Source organism: Vidua chalybeata (assembly GCF_026979565.1).
Source record: "Vidua chalybeata isolate OUT-0048 chromosome 33 unlocalized genomic scaffold, bVidCha1 merged haplotype SUPER_33_unloc_2, whole genome shotgun sequence".
In the NCBI taxonomy this organism is placed as follows: domain Eukaryota; kingdom Metazoa; phylum Chordata; class Aves; order Passeriformes; family Viduidae; genus Vidua; species Vidua chalybeata.
This window is the reverse complement of record NW_026530292.1, coordinates 31,904-51,518: the sequence shown is the minus strand read 5'-3', so window position 1 is coordinate 51,518 and position 19,615 is coordinate 31,904. Positions and strand designations below refer to the sequence as shown.

Below are 19,615 nucleotides of genomic sequence, written 5' to 3'. Positions count from 1 at the left end.
CCCCCCCCCTTCCGCACCGGATTGCGGGGGGGGGGCACCGCAAGAGAGGAGCCCCCCCCATCCATCCTCACCGCAGCGGAGAGACCCCTCCCCCCCCCCCCCCCCCCCGCCTCGCTCCGGGGGCACCGCAGCGGAGAGACCCCCGCATCCCGCGGACCCCCCGCCTCTGCCGGGGGTGTCCCCCCGCAACCCCCCCCCCCCCCCCCCCGCCGCACCGGCTGGCGGGGGGGGCCGCGCCGCACCGGAGGATGCTCGGGATGCCGGCCCCGCCGCCCGCCGCTTCCTGAGCGCTGAGCGCCCGGTGGCCGGGACCGGACCCCGAGAACGCCCCCCCCCCGCGCCGAGCTTTTTTTTTATTTTTGTGGTTGGGGGGGGCCCATGGGATGTGATGAGCTCCTCGACGGTGCCGGCCTCAGCAGCGTGACCCCCCCCGGCCCGGCGGGATGGCTCGTTTCGGAGAGGAGGTGGCGGCCCGCTACGGGCCCGGCGGCGGCGGGAGCGGCCCCGGGGCGGCGGCGGGGGGCCGGGGAGCGGCGGGGGGGGGCCCGCGGCAGGGCCCCCCCGGGGCGCAGCGGCTCTACAAGCAGTCCATGGCCCAGCGCGCCCGCACCATGGCCCTGTACAACCCCATCCCGGTGCGGCAGAACTGCCTCACCGTCAACCGCTCGCTCTTCCTCTTCAGCGAGGACAACGTGGTGAGGAAATACGCCAAAAAGATCACCGAATGGCCATATCCTTTCTCGGGGGGCGGGGGGGGGGGGGGGGGGGGAGGCCCGCGATCCTGCACCGGACAACCCTACCCCCACCCCCCCCACCCCGGGATGAGGGGACCCGGCTCTGGCACCCCCCGCCCCCCCATGATGGGAAGGTGGGACTGGCACAAGGACCCCGAGCCCAGCCCACAGCCCTGACCTCCGGCCCTCACTGGGGTCACCCTGTCCTGCACTGGGGTCCCCAGCCCCATTTTGGGGTCACCCTGTCCTGCATGAGCACTTCAGCCCCGTATTGGGACCCCCAGCCCCGTTTTGGGGTCACCCTGTCCTGCATGAGCTCTGCAGCCCCATATTGGGGCCCCCAGCCCCGTTTTGGGGTCACCCTGTCCTGCATGAGCTCTGCAGCCCCATATTGTGACCCCAACCCCACTTTGGGGTCACCCTGTCCTGCATGAGCTCTTCAGCCCCGTATTGGGACCCCCGGCCCCGTTTTGGGGTCCCAACACCATGGCTCCATCCCCTGACCCGCTTTGGGCTTCCCCTGACCCGCATGAGGGTCCCCCATGCCCTGACCTCCATCGAGGACCCCGTTTTCCTGCCCTGAGCTGGGGTCCCCATTCCGGTCGTGCGTCACCTCCCCTGCCCGTATTGGGGTCACCGTCGCTGTACTGGGTCACCGTGTCCTGCACTGGGGTCCCCGACCCCCTTTTTGGGGTCCCCATTCCCTGCCCTGCATGGGGGACCCCATTTCTCTCCCCGTGCCCCTGCTGCCCCCCCAGTCCCACCCCTGTCCCCAAACTGGGAGGGTCCAGCTCATCCGGGGGGTGGGAAATGGGGACCCCATTGCAGCAGCACCTCCCGGTGCCCTATTTTTGGGGACGATGTGTGAGCGGGCACCCCCCCTTTCCCTCACCCCACATCTCTCCTGTCCCCCCATTTCCATCTCCCTGGGGTCCCCACAGATTGGGGTGTCTCCAGATCCATCCCCCCCCCCCCCCCCCGTTGGGGTGTTTGGGGCTATTCTGGGCTGCTTTGGGGCTATTTTGGGCTATTTGGGGCTATTTTGGGGAGGTAAAGCCTCCCCCTGCTGCCCTTGGGGTTCCTCCGAGCCCCTTCCTCCTTTTTCAGCCCCCTAAAACACTCGGCCGGCAGCAGCAAACCAAAAGGCGCCCATCAGCCCAAAAGGACCCCCAAAACCATCCCAAAGCACCCGCTGTCACCCCAAAAACAGCCCCTGCCCTCTCTCCCGGCGGTTTGGGGGGGCCCGACGCGGTTTTGGGGGGGTCCCCACGCGGTTTTGAGGGTCTCTGCCTCCACCACGAGCTTTTTGGGGGGACTTTGGGGGCGCGGGCATCCCCTCGGTGCCCCCCAGACGGCGGGAGGAGTGGGGGGGTCCCGGGGGTGCGGGGCGGGGGTCGCGGCCGGTGCCGCAGCGGGGCCGGGCGGTGACGGGAACGCCGGTCCCCGCGTCCCGGGGCGGGGAGGGGGGGGGTCGCGGCGGGTCCGGGCAGGGGTCTGGGGCTGTCGGGGTGTTCCGGGGTGCTGGGGAGGGGGTAATGCATCGCCCCCCGCCCCCCACCCTGCGGGTCCCATCCTGCGGCACGCAGAGCCTCCCACGCCGGTCCCGGGGCGAGGGGGCGGCGGCGGCAGCCGGGGGTTGGTCCCGCGGCGCCCCAAAAATCCGTCCGGGGGGGGGGGATCCCGGGGTGGGGGTCACGGCGCGGAGGGGTGGGGGAACCCCCTCCGAGCCCGGTTTGGGGGCGCAGAGCCCCATGGCCGGGAGGTTGTGCCGTGCTGAGCCGTGCTGAGCCGTGCTGCATCGCCGCGCTCCGCTGCCCCGGATTACTGGGCCGGGCCGTGCCAGGAGCCGTGCCGGGCCGGAATCCGGCACCGGATGGCCGGGCCGCGCCAGGAGCCGGGCCGGATCCCGGCTCTGGGAGCTGTGCCATGCCAGGGAACCGTGCTGGATCCCCAGCTGTGCCGGGGAGCTGTGCCGGGTCGGATCCCGGTAGCGGAAGCTGTGCTGGAGCTGTGCCTGGCCAGATCCCGGTACCGGGAGCTGTGCTGGATCCCCGGGCTGTGCCAGGGAGCTGCACCGGGCTGGATACCGGCACCAGGAGCCGTGCCGTGCCAGGGAGGCGCGCTGGCCCAGATAGCAGCTCCGGGAGACATATTGTACCGGGAAGCGGTGCCGGAGAACCGTGCCGTGCCAGGGAGCTGTGCCGGGCAGCAGCTCCAGGTCCCCGTGCCAGGGTGGTGCCCGGTGCCCGTGCCAGGTGCCAGCGCTGTGCTGGACGCCCAGGACGGTGGGGCGGGGTGGCCATTCCGGGTGGCCCCGTGGTGCCAGGCTGGAATGGCTGGGTGGCCACGGCCATGGGCAGCTGTCCGGTGCCAGAGGGCCATGTTGGAGAGCAGCGGAGGCCGGACATCCGTGTGGGATACCCGTGCCGTGCCAGGCCGGGCGCCCACAGCTCCCCCCGCCTGGCCCCGTGTGGGTCCAAGCCTCATCTTTGCGCCCTTCGGTGCCACCGCGGCCACCGGGTGGGGTGGCGTGTGGGCACAGCGCCGTGGGGCAGAACATGGGGACACGGGACGGGACACGGACGCGTCCCCGCAAGCCCCGGGAGTGCCGGTGCCCGGTGCCCGCGGGCCCAGCGGGGCCGTGTCGGTCGCGGCGGGTCCCGCTGTCCCCGGGGCGCTTTGATCGCGCCGCGGAGCCGAGGCCGCGGCTGCCGCTTTGATGAGGGAATTAATTAACGAGCTGCTGAACACGCGGGGCGCCGACACCGGAGTACTGCGAGCGCCTCGGCCCCGCTTTGGGCACCCCGCAGCTGCACTCCTGCCTCAGTTTCCCCCACGCCAGCGCAGTTTGGGGGTCCCGCAGCCCCGTTGTTTTTTTTCCTTGACTCGCCCCCCACTCCTTTTGAATACATGATTTTAGCCACCATCATCGCGAACTGCATCGTCCTGGCGCTGGAGCAGCACCTGCCCGACGAGGACAAGACCCCCATGTCGGAGCGGCTGGTGAGCTGGGGGCTCCCGGGGAGGGTCCCTGCCAGCCCTGGGGGCTCCTGCAAGGCCCCCTGGGCACCCAGCGGAGGTGCCATGAGCATTGCTGGGGGTCCCTGGGGGTTCTGCCGGGGGTCCCCGGCCACCCTGGGGGTCCGACCGAGTGTCCGCAGCGCACCGCGGGGTCCCTGCCGTGTCCCTGGCCGGCGTGGGCAGCAGGGAGGGTGGGGGGGTTGCCAGCCCGCACCTGGCCCGCGCTGGCCACGATTCCCAGTTCCCCCCGGAGCCGCCGGCGTCCCAGTTTCCTCCTTACTGGGAATCTGGGCCACGCCGCCTCCACCCGGGGCCACCTGGGGAGGGCTGGAGGGAGCCGGGGACAGCGCTGACCCCCTTCCCCCGGGGGGGGATGGGGGGGGGCGTGCGGAGGTTTTGGCGTCCCCCCCGACACCTGTCCCCCGACACGTGTCCCCCGCGCCGCAGGACGACACGGAGCCGTACTTCATCGGCATCTTCTGCTTCGAGGCGGGGATCAAGATCATCGCGCTGGGCTTCGCCTTCCACAAAGGCTCCTACCTGCGCAACGGCTGGAACGTCATGGACTTCGTGGTGGTGCTCACAGGGTGAGGGGCACCGCGGGGACACCGCGGGACACCCGGGGCTGGCGGCGGTTCCGGGACAGGTGCCCCGTGCAGGTGTGCGGGTGCGGGACCCGCCCCCCCCCCCTTTCCCTGCCCTTCCCTGCCCACCTGTGCCCCACCCGCGTGTCCCACCTGTGCCCCACCCGCGTGTCCCACCTGTGCCCCACCCGCGTGTCCCACGTGCTCGTCGTCGCTGTCCCCGTGTCCCCCGTGGCGCTGTCACAACGCGTCCCCGCGGTGTCACTCAGCGCGCGGCGCTGCTGCTGGCGGCAGCTCCCGGCAAACCCCCCCCCCCCCCGGCTCCAAAATCCCCCCCGGCCGTGGGACCACCACCCCAGAAACCGCCCCCCCCCCCCCCGGTCACAGAGACTCCCCCCACCCCGGTGACAAATTCCCCCTGGTCATGGCCCCCCTCGCGGTCACAGACACCCCTGTGTTTCCTCAGCGGGGAAACTGAGGCAGAAGTTTTTGGGAGATTTTCGGGGGGTGTAGGCGGGGGGGGGCTCTGTCCTGTGTCATCCTCTGCCCCTGCCCCCCCCCACCTCTCTGCGCCCCCCACCCCCTGTTCCCGGCATTGCTCCCCCCCTGCAATGAGGGTTGGATTAATTGGGGGTGAAGGGTGAATTAATTTGGGGGTGAATCAATTTGGGGTGGATTAATTGGGGGTGAACTCATTGGGAGTGAATTAATTAGGGGTGAATTAATTGGAGATGGATTAATTGGGGTGGCAGGGGGTCAGTGCAAGAGGTGGCTAAATTGGGGTCACTGCGGCTTTTGGGGGTCACTGGGGGGGGGTCCAGGCCTGACTGCGATGGGGGGGGTGATGGATGAGCATCGCCACCCGGTTGCCACGGCAACAGGCGACCCTCCCCCCAGCACCGGGGTCCACCCGAACCCCTGGGGTACACCTGGGACCCCCCCTTTGGCTCTCCGGCCACCCCCTGCAGCCCCTCGGGGACACCGGGGGCCGGTGCCGGCCGGTGGCCGCGGGCCCGGGGCTGGCACCGGCGCTTGGCATCGGCCACCAGCGGCAGCATCGCCGGAAAAGGCTAAAAATAGCCCCGGGCGACCGCCCGCGCCGGCGGCACCGGCTGCCGGCCCCGCGGCACGTGGCCCTGCGGCGGGGACACGGGGGCTCGCGGGGGCTGGGACACGGGGGCTCGTGGTGGCCACGGGCTCGCGGCCGTGTAACGGGGACGCGGAGCGGCGGGGGGGGGGGGGAGGAGGGCTCGTGGGGGCCAGGGGCTGGTGGCCGTGTGACAGAGATCGGGGGGCTTGTGGTGGCCAGGGGCTGGTGGCCGTGTGACAGGGACACTGGGGCTTGTGACAGCTGTGACTGGGTGGCCACGGGCTCACGGTGGTCCACGGAGGATGTGGTGGCTCTTGGCAGCCACTGGGCCAGTGGTGGCCCTTGGACTCGGTGTCTCTCGGGGGTCCCTGGCCATGCTGGGATGTGTCAGTGGCCGTGGCCACTCTCGGTGGCCACAGTGGCCCAGCTGGGGGTCCCCAGGGCCGCTGACCCTGCTGTCCCCGCAGCATCCTGGCCTCGGTGGGCTCCCAGTTCGACCTGCGGACGCTGCGGGCCGTACGCGTGCTCCGGCCCCTCAAGCTGGTCTCGGGGATCCCAAGTGAGTGCTGGGGGGTTTTGGGGGTCCCGGCGGGGTGGTTTGGGGTGGTCCCGGGGCTCGTGGCCACTCAGTTGCCGCCGCCGCAGGTTTACAAGTCGTGCTGAAGTCCATCATGAAGGCGATGATCCCGCTGCTGCAGATCGGGCTCCTGCTCTTCTTCGCGATCCTCATCTTCGCCATCATAGGATTAGAGTTTTATATGGGCAAATTCCACACCACCTGCTTCGACCTGGTCACAGGTGGGGTGCCACGCCCCCGGGTGTCCCCAGAACCCCCCCAGATACCCCTAACCCCCCCCAAATCCCCCCCAGCCCCCCTAAACCACCCCAAATCCCCTCCATCCCCCCAGGTGTCCCCAGATCCCCAAAACCCTCCTAAACACCCCTACACCTCCCCAGATCCCCTCCAACCCGCCTAAACCCCCCACAAACCTTCCTAAATCCCCCTAAACCCCCCAAATCCCCCTCCAACCCCCCCTAAGCCTCCTAAACCTCCCTAAATCCCCCTAAAACCTCCCTAAACCTCCCTAAATCCCCCCAAACCTCCCTAAACCCCCCAAAATCTCTCAAAACCCCACAAACCCCCTAAATCCCCCCAAACATCCCTAAATCCCCTCCAAAACCTCCCCACCGCCTCTCCAAGTCCCTCCAACCCTCCCCAAATCCCCTCCAACCCCCCTCTCCAGCATCCCCAAATCCCCTCTAACCCCTCCTCGGCTCCCCCTGAATCCCCCTCAAATTCCGCTGAATTTCCCCAAACTTCCCCAATTTCCCCGAAATTTCCTCCAATCTCCCCCTCCACCCCGCCCCCCGCCCCTTCCTGCCTCAGTTTCCCCCCGGGGCCGGCCGGGATTCCCGGGGTTGGGGCTTGGGGGGGGACCGGATCCTTTCCTCCCACCCCAGCCCCTCCCAAAAATCTCCCCGGGCGCTCGATTTGGAACGTCCTAATTGCCGCCGTCCCTTGATGAAGCCGTTAATTGGCCGTTAATTGGCCGCGGTTATTTCTGTCACACCGGGGGGGGGGTTCTGGGGACACCGGGGGGGTTCTGGGGACACCGGGGGGGTTCAGACCACAGCGCCCCCCCCCCCCCCTCCCCAGACGAGATCAAGGTGGAGGTCCCGTGCGGGACGGACGAGCCGGCGCGGATCTGCCCCAACGGCACCAAGTGCAAGAAGTACTGGGAGGGGCCCAACTACGGCATCACGCAGTTCGACAACATCCTCTTCGCCGTGCTCACCGTCTTCCAGTGCATCACCATGGAAGGGTGGACCGACCTCCTCTACTATGTGAGCGCCGGCCCCTCCCGGTGCCCTCCCGGTGCCCTCCCGGTGCCGCCCGGTGCCCTCCCGGTGCCGCCCGGTGCCCGTCCGGTACTGCCCGGTGCCACTCGGTGCTGCCCGGTGCTGCCCAGTGCCCGCCCGCTGCCGTCTGGCGCCCTCCTTTCCCCTCCCGGTGCCCTCCCGGTGCCCTCCCGGTGCCGCCCGGTGCCCGTCCGGTACTGCCCGGTGCCACTCGGTGCTGCCCGGTGCTGCCCAGTGCCCGCCCGCTGCCGTCTGGCGCCCTCCTTTCCCCTCCTTTCCCCTCCCGGTGCCCTCCCGGTGCCGCCCGGTGCCCTCCCGGTGCACACCCGCTCCCCACCATGTCCCCCCCCCCCCGTCCCCACCCCCAGCTCAGGGGGAGTGCCCTGGGACCCCCCCCCCCAGGTCAGGGAAACCCCCCCAACCCACGGGACCCCCCCCCCCGGGCTCACGGGACCCCCCTGGGGGGGGCCATGGGACATTTTTGGGACCCCCCCCCCCCCAGTTTTTGGGACCTCCCCTCAATTTCCCGTTTCCCCCCACCCTCCCCACTCACAGAGCAACGACGCCTCAGGGAACACTTGGAACTGGCTCTACTTCATCCCCCTCATCATCATCGGCTCCTTTTTTATGCTCAACCTCGTGCTGGGGGTCCTGTCCGGGTGAGCGGCTCCGGGGGGGGGTCCCGGGTTTTTGGGGGGGTCCCGGGATTTGGGGGGGAGTCCCAGGTGGCCCCCCAGGGTCCGAGGCTGAGCTGGGGGGGGGGGGGGGATTCATCAGGCTCTGGTGGGCTTTGGGGGGGATTTGGGGGGTTTTGGGGGTCTCAGGGGAATTTGGGGGGCTCAGGAGGATTTAGGGGGGTTTGGGGGGGTTCTGGGGGGGTCCCGAGTGCCCCCCCCCGGGCCGAGGCTGAGGGGGGGGTCCGCAGGGAGTTTGCCAAAGAGCGGGAGCGGGTGGAGAACCGCCGGGCGTTCCTGAAGCTGCGGCGGCAGCAGCAGATCGAGCGGGAGCTCAACGGATACATGGAGTGGATCTCCAAGGCGGGTGAGGGTCGGGACCACCCCCCAAAAAAAACCCCTAATGACCCCCCCCCCCACCCCAAAACCCCTCCCCCCCGCACCTCATAACCCCCACCCCAAAACTTTGCACGAACCAAAGCCTCCTGAAATCGCATCGGACGCCCCCAAACACATCCAAAATCCCTTCTCAAACTGGTCCAAGTTCCCTCCAATCCTCTCCAGCCCCCTCCAAACCCTCTGGGACCCTCTGGGACCCCCCCCAAAAAAAACCCAAGAGACCCCTCCCCAAAAAGCCCCCCTACCTCATAAGCCCACCCCAAAAGTTTGCTCGCCCCAAAACCCCCCCTGAACTCCTTTCAAATCCTCTCCAAAGACCCCCTGAACCCCCCCAAAGCCCCCTGAGCCCCCAAGGCCCCCCAGAGCCCCCCACAAACCCCCTCCAAAGCCTCCCAAAGCCGCCCTGCGCACCCCCAAGCCCCCCAAAGCACCCCCAAAACCCCTCCGAGCCCCCCGAGGCCCCCAGAGCCCCCTCCAAAGCCTCCCCAAAGCCCCCCTGAGCCCCCCACTTTCCCTCAGAAGAGGTGATCCTGGCCGAGGACGAGCCCGAGGCCGAGCCCCGGCGCCCCTTCGATGGTAAGTGTGCAGCCCCCTCCCCACCCCCACCCCCCGGGGTGACCCCCACTCGGCCCGGGACCCCCCCCCCGGGACCCCCCCGGGTGACGGCCGCCCCCCTGTGCCCCCCCCCCCCCCCCTGCGGGAGCTCTCCGGAGGGCCACCAGCAAGAGGAGCAAGACGGACCTGCTGAGCCCCGAGGAGGGCGAGGAGCAGCTGGGGGACATCGCGGCCATGGGTGGGTGGCACCGGGGGGACAGAGGGGACATGGGAGGGTGGCACTGAGGGGTGGCTCCGAGGGGACATCGCGGCCATGGGTGGGTGGCACCGGGGGGACAGCACAGGGACATGGGTCGGTGGCATTGCAAGGACATGGGAGGGTGGCCACAGGGATGGTTTGTGGGGTGGTGAGTGACACAGGTGACACAGGGACACCTGGGGTGACACAGGGATGGTTTGTGGGGTGGTGAGTGACACAGGTGACACAGGGACACCTGGGGTGACACAGGGATGGTTTGTGGGGTGCTGGGTGACACAGGGACACCCCGGGGTGACACAGGGACACCCTGGGGTGACACAGGGATGGTTTGTGGGGTGCTGGGTGACACAGGGACACCCCGGGGTGACACAGGAGCACCCTGGGGTGACACAGGGATGGTTTGTGGGGAGTGGATGGGTGACATGGGCAACACAGGTGACACAGGGACACCCTGGGGTGACACAGGGACACGCTGGAGTGACACAGGAGCACCCTGAGGTGACACAGGGACACCAGGGGTGACACAGGGATGGTTTGTGGGGTGCTGGGTGACACAGGGACACCTTGGGGTGACACAGGGACGCCCCGGGGTGACACAGGAACACCTTGGGGTGACACAGGGATGGTTTGTGGGGTGCTGGGTGACACAGGGACGCCCCGGGGTGACACAGGAACACCTTGGGGTGACACAGGGATGGTTTGTGGGGAGTGGAGGGGTGACACGGGCGACACAGGTGACACAGGGACACCCTGGGGTGACACAGGAGCACCCTGAGGTGACACAGGGACGCCCTGGAGTGACACAGGGACACCCTGGGGTGACACAGGAGCACCCTGAGGTGACACAGGAACACCTTGGGGTGACACAGGGACACCCTGGGGTGACACTGGAGCACCCTGAGGTGACACAGGGACACGCTGGAGTGACACAGGAGCACCCTGAGGTGACATAGGGACACCCTGGAGTGACACAGGAGCAACCCGGGGTGACACGGGGATGGTTTGTGGGGAGTGGATGGGTGACATGGGCAACACAGGTGACACAGAGACACCCTGGGGTGACACAGGGACACCTGGGGTGACACAGGGACACGCTGGGGTGACACAGGGACACCCTGGGGTGACACGGGGATGGTTTGGGGGGAGTGGAGGGGTGACACGGGCGACACAGGTGACACAGGGACACCCTGGGGTGACACAGGGACGCCCTGGAGTGACACAGGGACACGCTGGGGTGACACAGGAGCACCCTGAGGTGACACAGGGACACCCTGGGGTGACACAGGAACACCTTGGGGTGACACAGGGATGGTTTGTGGGGAGTGGAGGGGTGACACGGGCGACACAGGTGACACAGGGACACCCTGGGGTGACACAGGGACGCCCTGGAGTGACACAGGGACACGCTGGGGTGACACAGGAACACCCTGAGGTGACACAGGGACACCCTGGGGTGACACAGGAACACCTTGGGGTGACACAGGGACACCCTGGGGTGACACAGGGACACCTGGGGTGACACAGGGATGGTTTGTGGGGTGCTGGGTGACACAGGGACACCCCGGGGTGACACAGGGACACCCTGGGGTGACACAGGAGCACCCTGAGGTGACACAGGGATGGTTTGTGGGGAGTGGAGGGGTGACACGGGCGACACAGGTGACACAGGGACAGCCCGAAGTGACACACCAACCCCCTGGCTGTGGCATGGGGGCTCTCCCGCAGGCTCCCCCTTCGCCCGTGCCAGCCTCAAAAGTGCCAAGCTGGAGAACGCCACCTTCTTCCACAAGCGGGAGCGGCGCATGCGCTTCCACATCCGGCGCATGGTGAAAACTCAGGCCTTCTACTGGACCGTGCTCAGTCTGGTAGCCCTCAACACCCTGTGTGTTGCTATCGTTCACTACGACCAGCCAGATTGGCTTTCCGACTTCCTCTGTGAGTCACAGCCCCCCCCGAGAACCCCCTGAGACCCCCCTGGGACCCCCAAATCCCCCCCGGGACCCCTTGAGACCTCCCAAAGGTCCCCAAATCTCCAAATCCCCCCGAAAGACACAAATCTCTAAATCCCCCCGCCGAGACACCCAAATGTCCAAATCACCCCCCGACACCCCCTCAGCCCCCTAAAACCCCCTGAGCCCCCCCCCAGCGCCCCCCCGAGACCCCCAGCTCCCCCTGGACCCCTCCAGCTCATGAGACCCCCCCTCACCTTTTGGGACCCCCCCCAGGGTTCCCCGGCCCAGGAGACCCCCGGGGGTTCCCCGGAGCAGCCTCCCCTGACCGGGGTGTGTCCCCCCCCCCCAGACTATGCAGAATTCATTTTCTTGGGACTCTTTATGTCCGAAATGTTTATAAAAATGTACGGGCTGGGGACGCGGCCTTACTTCCACTCGTCCTTCAACTGCTTCGACTGCGCCGTGAGTGCGCGGGGGGCCGGGATCTGGGAATTGGGATCTGGGATCTGGGATCTGGGATCTGGGATTTGGGATCTGGGATCTGGGATTTGGGATCTGGGATTTGGGATCAGGGATCAGGGATTTGGGATCTGGGATCTGGGATCTGGGATTTGGGATCTGGGATCTGGGATCTGGGATCTGGGATTTGGGATCCATGGGATCTCTGTGATCTGGGATCTGCGACTTGAGATTTGGGGGTTGGGATTTGGGAGCTGGGGGATCCGGATGATCTGGGATTTTGGATCTGGGATCTGTGAGAACTCGGATTTGGGACCCATGGGATCTGTGGGATCTGGGATCCAGGGGGTGGGATCTGGGATCTGGGACCCATGTGACCTGGGATCTGGAATGGGATCCATGGGAGCAGATCTATGGGATCTGGGATCCATGGGATCTGGGATGGGATTTGGGATCTGGGATCCATGGGATCTGGGATGGATCTGGGATCTGGGATGGGGTCTGGGATCCATGGGATGAGATTTGGGATCTGGGATCCATGGGATGGGATCTGGGATCTGGGTTCTGGGCTGCGATGGGATCACCCAGGGCCGCCGTCCCCTCCCAGGTTATCATCGGAAGCATCTTCGAGGTGATCTGGGCCGTTGTGAAGCCAGGAACATCCTTTGGGATCAGCGTGCTGCGAGCTCTCAGGTTACTGCGCATCTTCAAAGTCACCAAGTGAGCCCCAGGTCCCCCCCCGTGTCCCCGGTGTCCCTCAGTGTCCCCTCATGTCCCCGGTGTCCCCGGTGTCCCCCCACGCCCGCACAGCCCACCGCTGTCTCCGCAGGTACTGGGCTTCCCTGCGGAACCTGGTGGTGTCCCTGCTCAACTCCATGAAATCCATCATCAGCCTCCTCTTCCTCCTCTTCCTCTTCATCGTTGTCTTCGCCCTTTTGGGGATGCAGCTCTTCGGGGGACAGTGAGTGACCGGGCATGGGACATCCCCCAGAGTTGGGGGGGCGTGTGTCTCTGTGCCCCCCCCCGCTTGGGGGGGGAGGGGGGGGCACCTGCTGCTGGTGGGGCTCCCACCGCTGCCCCTCCCCTCCCTCCCCAAACTCCCCCAGGTTCAATTTTGACGACGGGACCCCTCCCACCAATTTCGACACTTTCCCAGCAGCAATAATGACGGTGTTTCAGGTATGCCCCATCCCCGCTGAGGTGGGGAGGGGTCCCGAGGGGGCAGGGGGCTGTGGGTGGGGGGGGGGTGTCCCCGCTGCCCCCAGGGCTCCTCTGTCCCCCCCCCCAGATCCTGACGGGAGAAGACTGGAACGCGGTGATGTACGACGGGATCAAATCTCAGGGTGGCGTCAAGGGCGGCATGGTTTTCTCCGTCTACTTCATTGTCCTCACCCTCTTTGGAAACTGTATTCTGGGGGGTCCCTGGGGGTCCTGGGGGGCTCGGGGGGGGTCCTGGGAGGGGCTGTCCTGGCCCCTGCTTTGCCTTGACACGAGTCCCAGACACCCTCCTGAACGTCTTCTTGGCCATCGCCGTGGACAACTTGGCCAACGCGCAGGAGCTCACCAAGGTCAGGGGTCTGGGGGCTTTGGAGGGTCCGTGGGGGGGTTTGGAGGGTGCGGGGGGGTTCTCGGAGGGTCCGGGAGGGTCTCAGAGCCAGGCTGGACGCGGCACTGGGGCTTTGCAGGATGAGCAGGAGGAGGAGGAAGCTGCCAACCAGAAGCTGGCGCTGCAGAAGGCGAAGGAGGTGGCCGAGGTCAGCCCGCTGTCCGCAGCCAACATGTCCGTCACCATGTGAGTGTCCGGAGCCCGCCGGGATCACCCCGGGTTCATCCAAAAATCCCCAAAACCATCCCAGAGCCAGGCCGAACCCATCCGGGCTCCATCCCTGGGTCCATCCCGAATCCTTCCTCAGCGGCATCCCCGGATCCACCCCGGCTCCATCCCAGCTCCATCCCTGGCTCCATCCTGGCTCCTTCCTCGGCTCCATCCTGGCTTCACCACAGCTCCATGTGCGGATCGGATCGATCTCGGCTCCATCCCAGATCCATCCTCGCCTCCATCCCAGATCCATCCTCGCCTCCATCCCATCCTCCATCCCGGACCCGCCCCGGCTCCATCCTGAGCCCACCCCGCCCTGCCCCCGGCCCCTCCCGACCCAATCCCACCCCCGGGGGCCGCAGGAAGGAGCAGCAGAAGAACCAGAAATCCTCCAAGTCGGTGTGGGAGCAGCGCACGAGCGAGCTGCGGAAGCAGAACCTGCTGGCGAGCCGCGAGGCGCTCTACAGCGAGCTGGATCCCGAGGAGCGCTGGAAGGTTCCCTACGCTCGCCACCTGCGCCCGGACATGAAGACACACCTGGACCGGCCCCTGGTGGTGGATCCGCAGGAGAACCGCAACAACAACACCAACAAGACGCGCCCCGGCGAGCCCCCGGGCGAGCCCCGCTTCGGGCCGCTCCGCGCCGAGGAGCTGCGCCGGCAGCAGCAGCCCCGTTACCCCGAGCACGGCGGCGGCCCCCGGCCCGGGGAACCCCCCGCGGGACCCCCCGGTAGCCGCCGGCCCCGCAGCAGCAGCCGGGAACCGGAGCGGGAGCCCAGCCAGGAGCGCGGCTACGGCGAGGGCGAGCGGCCCAAAGGGCGGCACCGCAGCCGCGAGGGCCGCGCGGGGTCCCCGCCAGAGCGGGAGCACCGGCGGCACCGCGGGCACCGGAGGGGGCCCGAGGAGGGAGAGGAGGGAGCCAGGCCCGAGCGGCGGCCGCGGCACCGGGAAGGGGGGCGTCCGCCGCGGGGAGAGGGCGACGGGGAGCACGGGGATGGCGAGCGGCGGAGGCGGCACCGGCACGGGCCACCGCCCGGCTACGACGGCGAGGGCAGGAGGGACGACAAGGAGCGGCGGCACCGGCGGAGGAGGTGAGGGTGCGGCAGGGACCCCCGGGGGAGTTGGTGGGACCCTCCGGGAGCCCCCAGACCCCAGAGCAGCGCAGGGGCTGCTTTGCATCCCGAGGGAGAGCCGAGCATCTCTGGGCGATCCCGGCTCCCTGGAGCGGTTCTCGGGGGTGCCGGGGGTCCCCTCTGAGCCCCCTCCCCTCTGCTCCCCTCCAGGGAGACGCAGCTGCCCCCGGCGCCGTCGGGCCCCACCCTGTCCACCACCCGCCCCATCCAGCAGGACCTGGGGCGCCGGGACCCCCCCGTGGCCGAGGACATCGACAACATGAAGAACAACAAACTGGCCACGGCCGAGCCCCCCCCCGCGCCCCCCTCCGTGGGCAACCACACCCCCTGCCCCCCCGCCGGCCCCCCCCGCCGGCCCCCTCCCACCGCCAACCCCCCACCCCCGAAAACAGCCTGGTGGTCACCAACCCCGGCCCCCCCAACAACCCCTCCAAGGGAGGGGGCAAGCCCGAGCACACGGCCGTGGACATCCCACCCCCCTTCCCGCCGCCCTCCAGCAACGCCCTGGTCCAAGGTAGGGGGGGCCCGCTGAGGTCTGGGGGGTCCGGGAGGGTCTGGGAGGGGTCTGTGAGGGGGTCCAGGAGGGTCTGGGAGGCTTTAAGGGATCAGGGTGATTCAGGGGGATCCGGGGGGATTCGGGGGGATCAGGGGGATTCGGGGGGATCCGGGGGGCTCGGGGGGGGGTCCCTGAGGGCTCTGCTCCCCCCGCAGTGAACAGGAACGCCAACCCCGAGCCGCTGCCCCGCAAGGAGGAGGAGGAGAAGAAGGAAGAGGAAGGCGACGGGCAGGATGAGAACGGCCCCAAGCCCATGGTGCCCTATAGCTCCATGTTCATCCTCTCCACCACCAACCCGTGAGCATGGGGGGACGGGGGCTCTGGAGGGTCCTGGGGGGGGGTCTCCACCAACCCGTGAGCACCGGGGGCGAGTAGCAGGGCCCGGGAGGAGATTGGGGGGGGGATCCTGGGGTGGGGGGGGGGTCCTGCCCTCACCTGGGGGGGGTCCTGTCCTCGGCAGGTTCCGGCGGCTCTGCCACTACATCGTGAACCTGCGCTACTTCGAGATGTGCATCCTCATGGTCATCGCCATGAGCAGCATCGCGCTGGCGGCCGAGGACCCCGTGCAGCCCAACGCCCCCCGCAACAACGTGAGACCCCCGCCCGAGACCCCCGCCCCTGCCCCTTTTCCTCTGCCAATGGGGCAGGGGGGACCCCAAAAGAATTCCTAAATAAAGTGGGGGGGGGGGGGGTCTGTGGGTGGGGTGTGCCGGGTCTGAGAGAATCAGTGCTGCCAGGGGGGGTTCTGGGGTGCTGGGGGGGGGGGTCTGAGAGGGCTCTGGGGGGGTCCTGGGGGGGTCCTGTTCCAGCCTTGCCCCCCCCCCCAGGTGCTGCGTTACTTTGATTACGTCTTCACGGGGGTCTTCACCTTCGAGATGGTGATCAAGGTGAGCACGGGGAGGGGTCTTCAGGGTGGGCGAGAGCCCCCCGAAGCCCCCTGAACCCCCCCCGACCCCCCCCCCCAACCTCGTTGCCCCCGCAGATGGTGGATCTGGGGCTGGTGCTTCACCAAGGCTCCTATTTCCGCGACCTGTGGAACATTCTGGATTTCATCGTGGTCAGCGGGGCGCTGGTGGCCTTTGCCTTCACGTGAGTGGCCCGGGGGGGTGGAGGTGGAGGGGGCTGGCATCTCTCAGTGCCCCCCAGTAGCCCCCCAGTGCCCCCCGGTGGGGTCTGTGCCCCTGCCCGCGCTCTCTGTTGTCGCTTGTCACCGCGTCTGTGTCGTCCTGTCACCGTCCCCGTGTTGGCGTGGCGGGGAAGGAGGAAGGGGCGAGTGAGCCCTGGGGGAGCGAGAATCGCCCGAGTAAAGGGGGAGAATCCCCTGAGTCAAGGAGGAGAATCGGCTGAGTAAAGGGTGAGAATCCCCCGAGTAAAGGGGGAGAATCCCCTGAATCAAGGAGGAGAATCGGCTGAGTAAAGGGTGAGAATCCTCTGAGTAAAGGGGGAGAATCCCCTGAGTCAAGGAGGAGAATCGGCTGAGTAAAGGGTGAGAATCCCCCGAGTAAAGGGGGAGAATCCCCTGAATCAAGGAGGAGAATCGGTTGAGTAAAGGGTGAGAATCCTCTGAGTAAAGGGGGGAAATCCCCTGAGTAAAGGGGGGGAATCCCCCGAGTAAAGGGGGAGAAATCCCTGAGTAAAGGGGGAGAATCCTCTGAGTAAAGGGGGAGAATCCCCTGAGTCAAGGAGGAGAATCGGCTGAGTAAAGGGTGAGAATCCCCCGAGTAAAGGGGGAGAATCCCCTGAATCAAGGAGGAGAATCGGTTGAGTAAAGGGTGAGAATCCTCTGAGTAAAGGGGGGAAATCCCCTGAGTAAAGGGGGGGAATCCCCCGAGTAAAGGGGGAGAAATCCCTGAGTAAAGGGGGAGAATCCCCTGAGTAAAGGGTGAAAATCCCCTGGGTAAAGGCTGAGCATCCCCTGAGTGTCTGAGCAGCCCTAAAGTAAAGGCTGAGCATCCCCTGAGTAACTGAGCAGCCCTAAAGTAGAGGCTGAGCATCCCCTGAGTGTCTGAGCAGCCCTAAAGTAGAGGCTGAGCACCCTCCGAGTAAAGGCTGAGCATCCCCTGAGTAACTGAGCAGCCTCCAAGGCTAGGCTGAGCATCTCCCGCGAGACACAGCAGCCCCTGAGTAACACGGGAGTAAACCCAGAGCAGACCCCGACCTCCTCCCACCACGAGGTGGGGCTGCCACGAGGGTCCCCCCCTCTCTTGGGGGGGGGTCAGAGGTTCCGGGGAGGGGGGCTCTGACCGTGCCTTGTCTCTCCGCTTCCTCCGCCTCCGCCGCAGGAGCAGCTCACGGTAAATCCTTCTGCCTTCGTCTCTCCGTCCTCGTCCTCTCCTCGTGCTCATGCTCGTGCCTCGCTCCCCCTCCCCAAATTCCCACCCCCGCCCCCCCCCCCCCAAAAAAAAACCACCTCAGGCAAACATGTGATGAGCACGGGGGGGGGGTGGTGGGGGGGTGGTGGAGGGGTTCAGCTTGGTGGGAGGGGCGGGAGGAGGGGGTGGGACCACCCGTGGTCCCGCTGGGGTTCCCGGGGGTCGCACCAAGGGGTCCCACACCCCCCCGTTCGCCCCCCACCCCCCCACCAGTGGCAGCAGCAAAGGGAAGGACATCAACACCATCAAGTCCCTCCGCGTCCTCCGCGTGCTCCGGCCCCTGAAGACCATCAAGAGGCTGCCCAAGCTCAAGGTGGGCTCCGGGGGCTGGAGGAGAATTCGGGGGGGGGGGGTCCCAAGCAGTGGTTCTAACCCCCCCTCCCCTCTCCCCTAGGCCGTGTTCGACTGCGTGGTGAACTCGCTGAAGAACGTCCTCAACATCCTCATCGTGTACATGCTCTTCATGTTCATCTTCGCCGTGGTGGCCGTGCAGCTCTTCAAGGGCAAGTTCTTCTACTGCACCGATGAGTCCAAGGAGTTCGAGAAGGACTGCAGGTACGGCCCGGCCGGGAGGGGCCCGCCCACCGCCCCGCCCGGCCCTCGCCCACCGCCCCTCCCCGGGCAGGGGCGAGTACCTGGTGTACGAGAAGGACAACGAGGTGAAGGCGCAGAAGCGCGAGTGGAAGAAGTACGAGTTCCACTACGACAACGTGCTCTGGGCGCTGCTCACCCTCTTCACTGTCTCCACCGGCGAGGGGTGGCCGCAGTAAGGCTGGCAGGGATTTGGGGCGGGGGTCTGAAGGGGGCAACGGGATCCCCCAGCCCCCAAATCCCTGCCCCTCAGGGTCCTCAAGCACTCGGTGGACGCCACGTATGAGAACCAAGGGCCGAGCCCCGGGTACCGCATGGAGATGTCCATCTTCTACGTCGTCTACTTTGTGGTCTTCCCCTTCTTCTTTGTCAACATCTTCGTGGCCTTGATCATCATCACCTTCCAGGAGCAGGGGGACAAGATGATGGAGGAGTACAGCCTGGAGAAGAATGAGGTGTGGTGCTGTGGCTGGGTGACACTCCCGTATCCACACCAGGGTGGGTGACACCCCCATGTCCCCTCCGGGGTGGGTGACACCCCCATGTCACCCCCACCCTGCAGAGAGCCTGCATCGACTTTGCCATCAGCGCCAAGCCGCTGACCCGGCACATGCCCCAGAACCGCCAGAGCTTCCAGTACCGCATGTGGCAGTTCGTGGTGTCCCCTCCCTTCGAGTACACCATCATGGCCATGATCGCCCTCAACACCATCGTGCTCATGATGAAGGTGGGCAGGGAGGGCGCTGGGGGGGCTGGGGGGACCCCCAGGGGTTGTTGTCACCCACCCCTGAACCCCCCCCCCCGAGGTCCTCCTGTTCCTGGGGCTTGTCTTGCTCTGTCCCCTCTGTGCCCTTGTCCCTCCATGCCCGGAGCCATTCCTGGAGCCCAGCGTTGTCCCCTCAGAAGCACCCCTGGGATCCAGGAAACGTCCCTGTCCCCGTCCCTGTCCCCCTGGAGCCACCCCCACCCCACAGCGTCCCCCTGTCCCCACCCTCCCGCGCTGTCCCCACAGTTCTACGATGCCTCCGACACCTACGAGAACGTCCTCAAGATGTTCAACAACGTCTTCACCTCCCTCTTCTCCCTCGAGTGTCTCCTCAAGATCATGGCCTTCGGTGTCCTGGTATGGGGACCCCAGGGTTGGGGGGTCGCTCCGGACCACCAGGACACCCTGGGAACATGGTGGGGGGGGGGGTGGTGCCAAGACATCAGGGAACCCCAGGCACGTCAGGGACCCCAAAACCTCAGGAGACCCCAAGGATCTGTCTCCGGGTATCTTGGGTACAGGGATTCACCACAGGGTCACCCTGAGATTTATGGGGTCAGTGCAGGGGTACCCCGAGATCCGGGACCCCACATCCCTCCCCCCCCCACCACCCCCCCTCCCAGAATTACTTCCGTGACGCCTGGAACATCTTCGACTTCGTGACGGTCCTGGGCAGCATCACGGACATCCTGGTGACGGAGTTCGGGGTAGGTGGGCACTGCCACCCCCCTTCCCCTCCCCTGACCCCGTTCCGGGGTCCCCTTTCCCCCCCCTCACCCCCTTTTTCCCAT

General features: G+C 67.1%; 1 protein-coding gene across 1 annotated transcript in view; it reads left to right on the top strand.

Moving 5' to 3' along the window:
• Window positions 1–275: 275 nt before the first annotated feature.
• Window positions 276–19,615, top strand: part of CACNA1A (calcium voltage-gated channel subunit alpha1 A) — a 33,988-nt gene continuing 14,648 nt past the window's right edge. Inside the window, 32 exon segments of the mRNA XM_053933110.1 lie at window positions 276–730; window positions 3,632–3,737; window positions 4,203–4,342; window positions 5,897–5,988; window positions 6,075–6,227; window positions 7,087–7,274; window positions 7,845–7,948; window positions 8,215–8,330; window positions 8,882–8,938; window positions 9,066–9,155; window positions 10,902–11,111; window positions 11,478–11,590; window positions 12,195–12,307; window positions 12,417–12,548; window positions 12,694–12,766; window positions 12,876–12,993; window positions 13,088–13,155; window positions 13,273–13,379; window positions 13,769–14,497; window positions 14,690–14,871; window positions 14,874–15,053; window positions 15,251–15,392; window positions 15,556–15,685; window positions 15,923–15,982; window positions 16,078–16,184; window positions 17,681–17,780; window positions 17,862–18,022; window positions 18,093–18,233; window positions 18,312–18,513; window positions 18,621–18,785; window positions 19,071–19,181; window positions 19,448–19,531. Of these exon segments, the coding sequence (XP_053789085.1) occupies window positions 444–730; window positions 3,632–3,737; window positions 4,203–4,342; window positions 5,897–5,988; window positions 6,075–6,227; window positions 7,087–7,274; window positions 7,845–7,948; window positions 8,215–8,330; window positions 8,882–8,938; window positions 9,066–9,155; window positions 10,902–11,111; window positions 11,478–11,590; window positions 12,195–12,307; window positions 12,417–12,548; window positions 12,694–12,766; window positions 12,876–12,993; window positions 13,088–13,155; window positions 13,273–13,379; window positions 13,769–14,497; window positions 14,690–14,871; window positions 14,874–15,053; window positions 15,251–15,392; window positions 15,556–15,685; window positions 15,923–15,982; window positions 16,078–16,184; window positions 17,681–17,780; window positions 17,862–18,022; window positions 18,093–18,233; window positions 18,312–18,513; window positions 18,621–18,785; window positions 19,071–19,181; window positions 19,448–19,531 (4,761 nt within the window). The 5' untranslated portion in view covers window positions 276–443.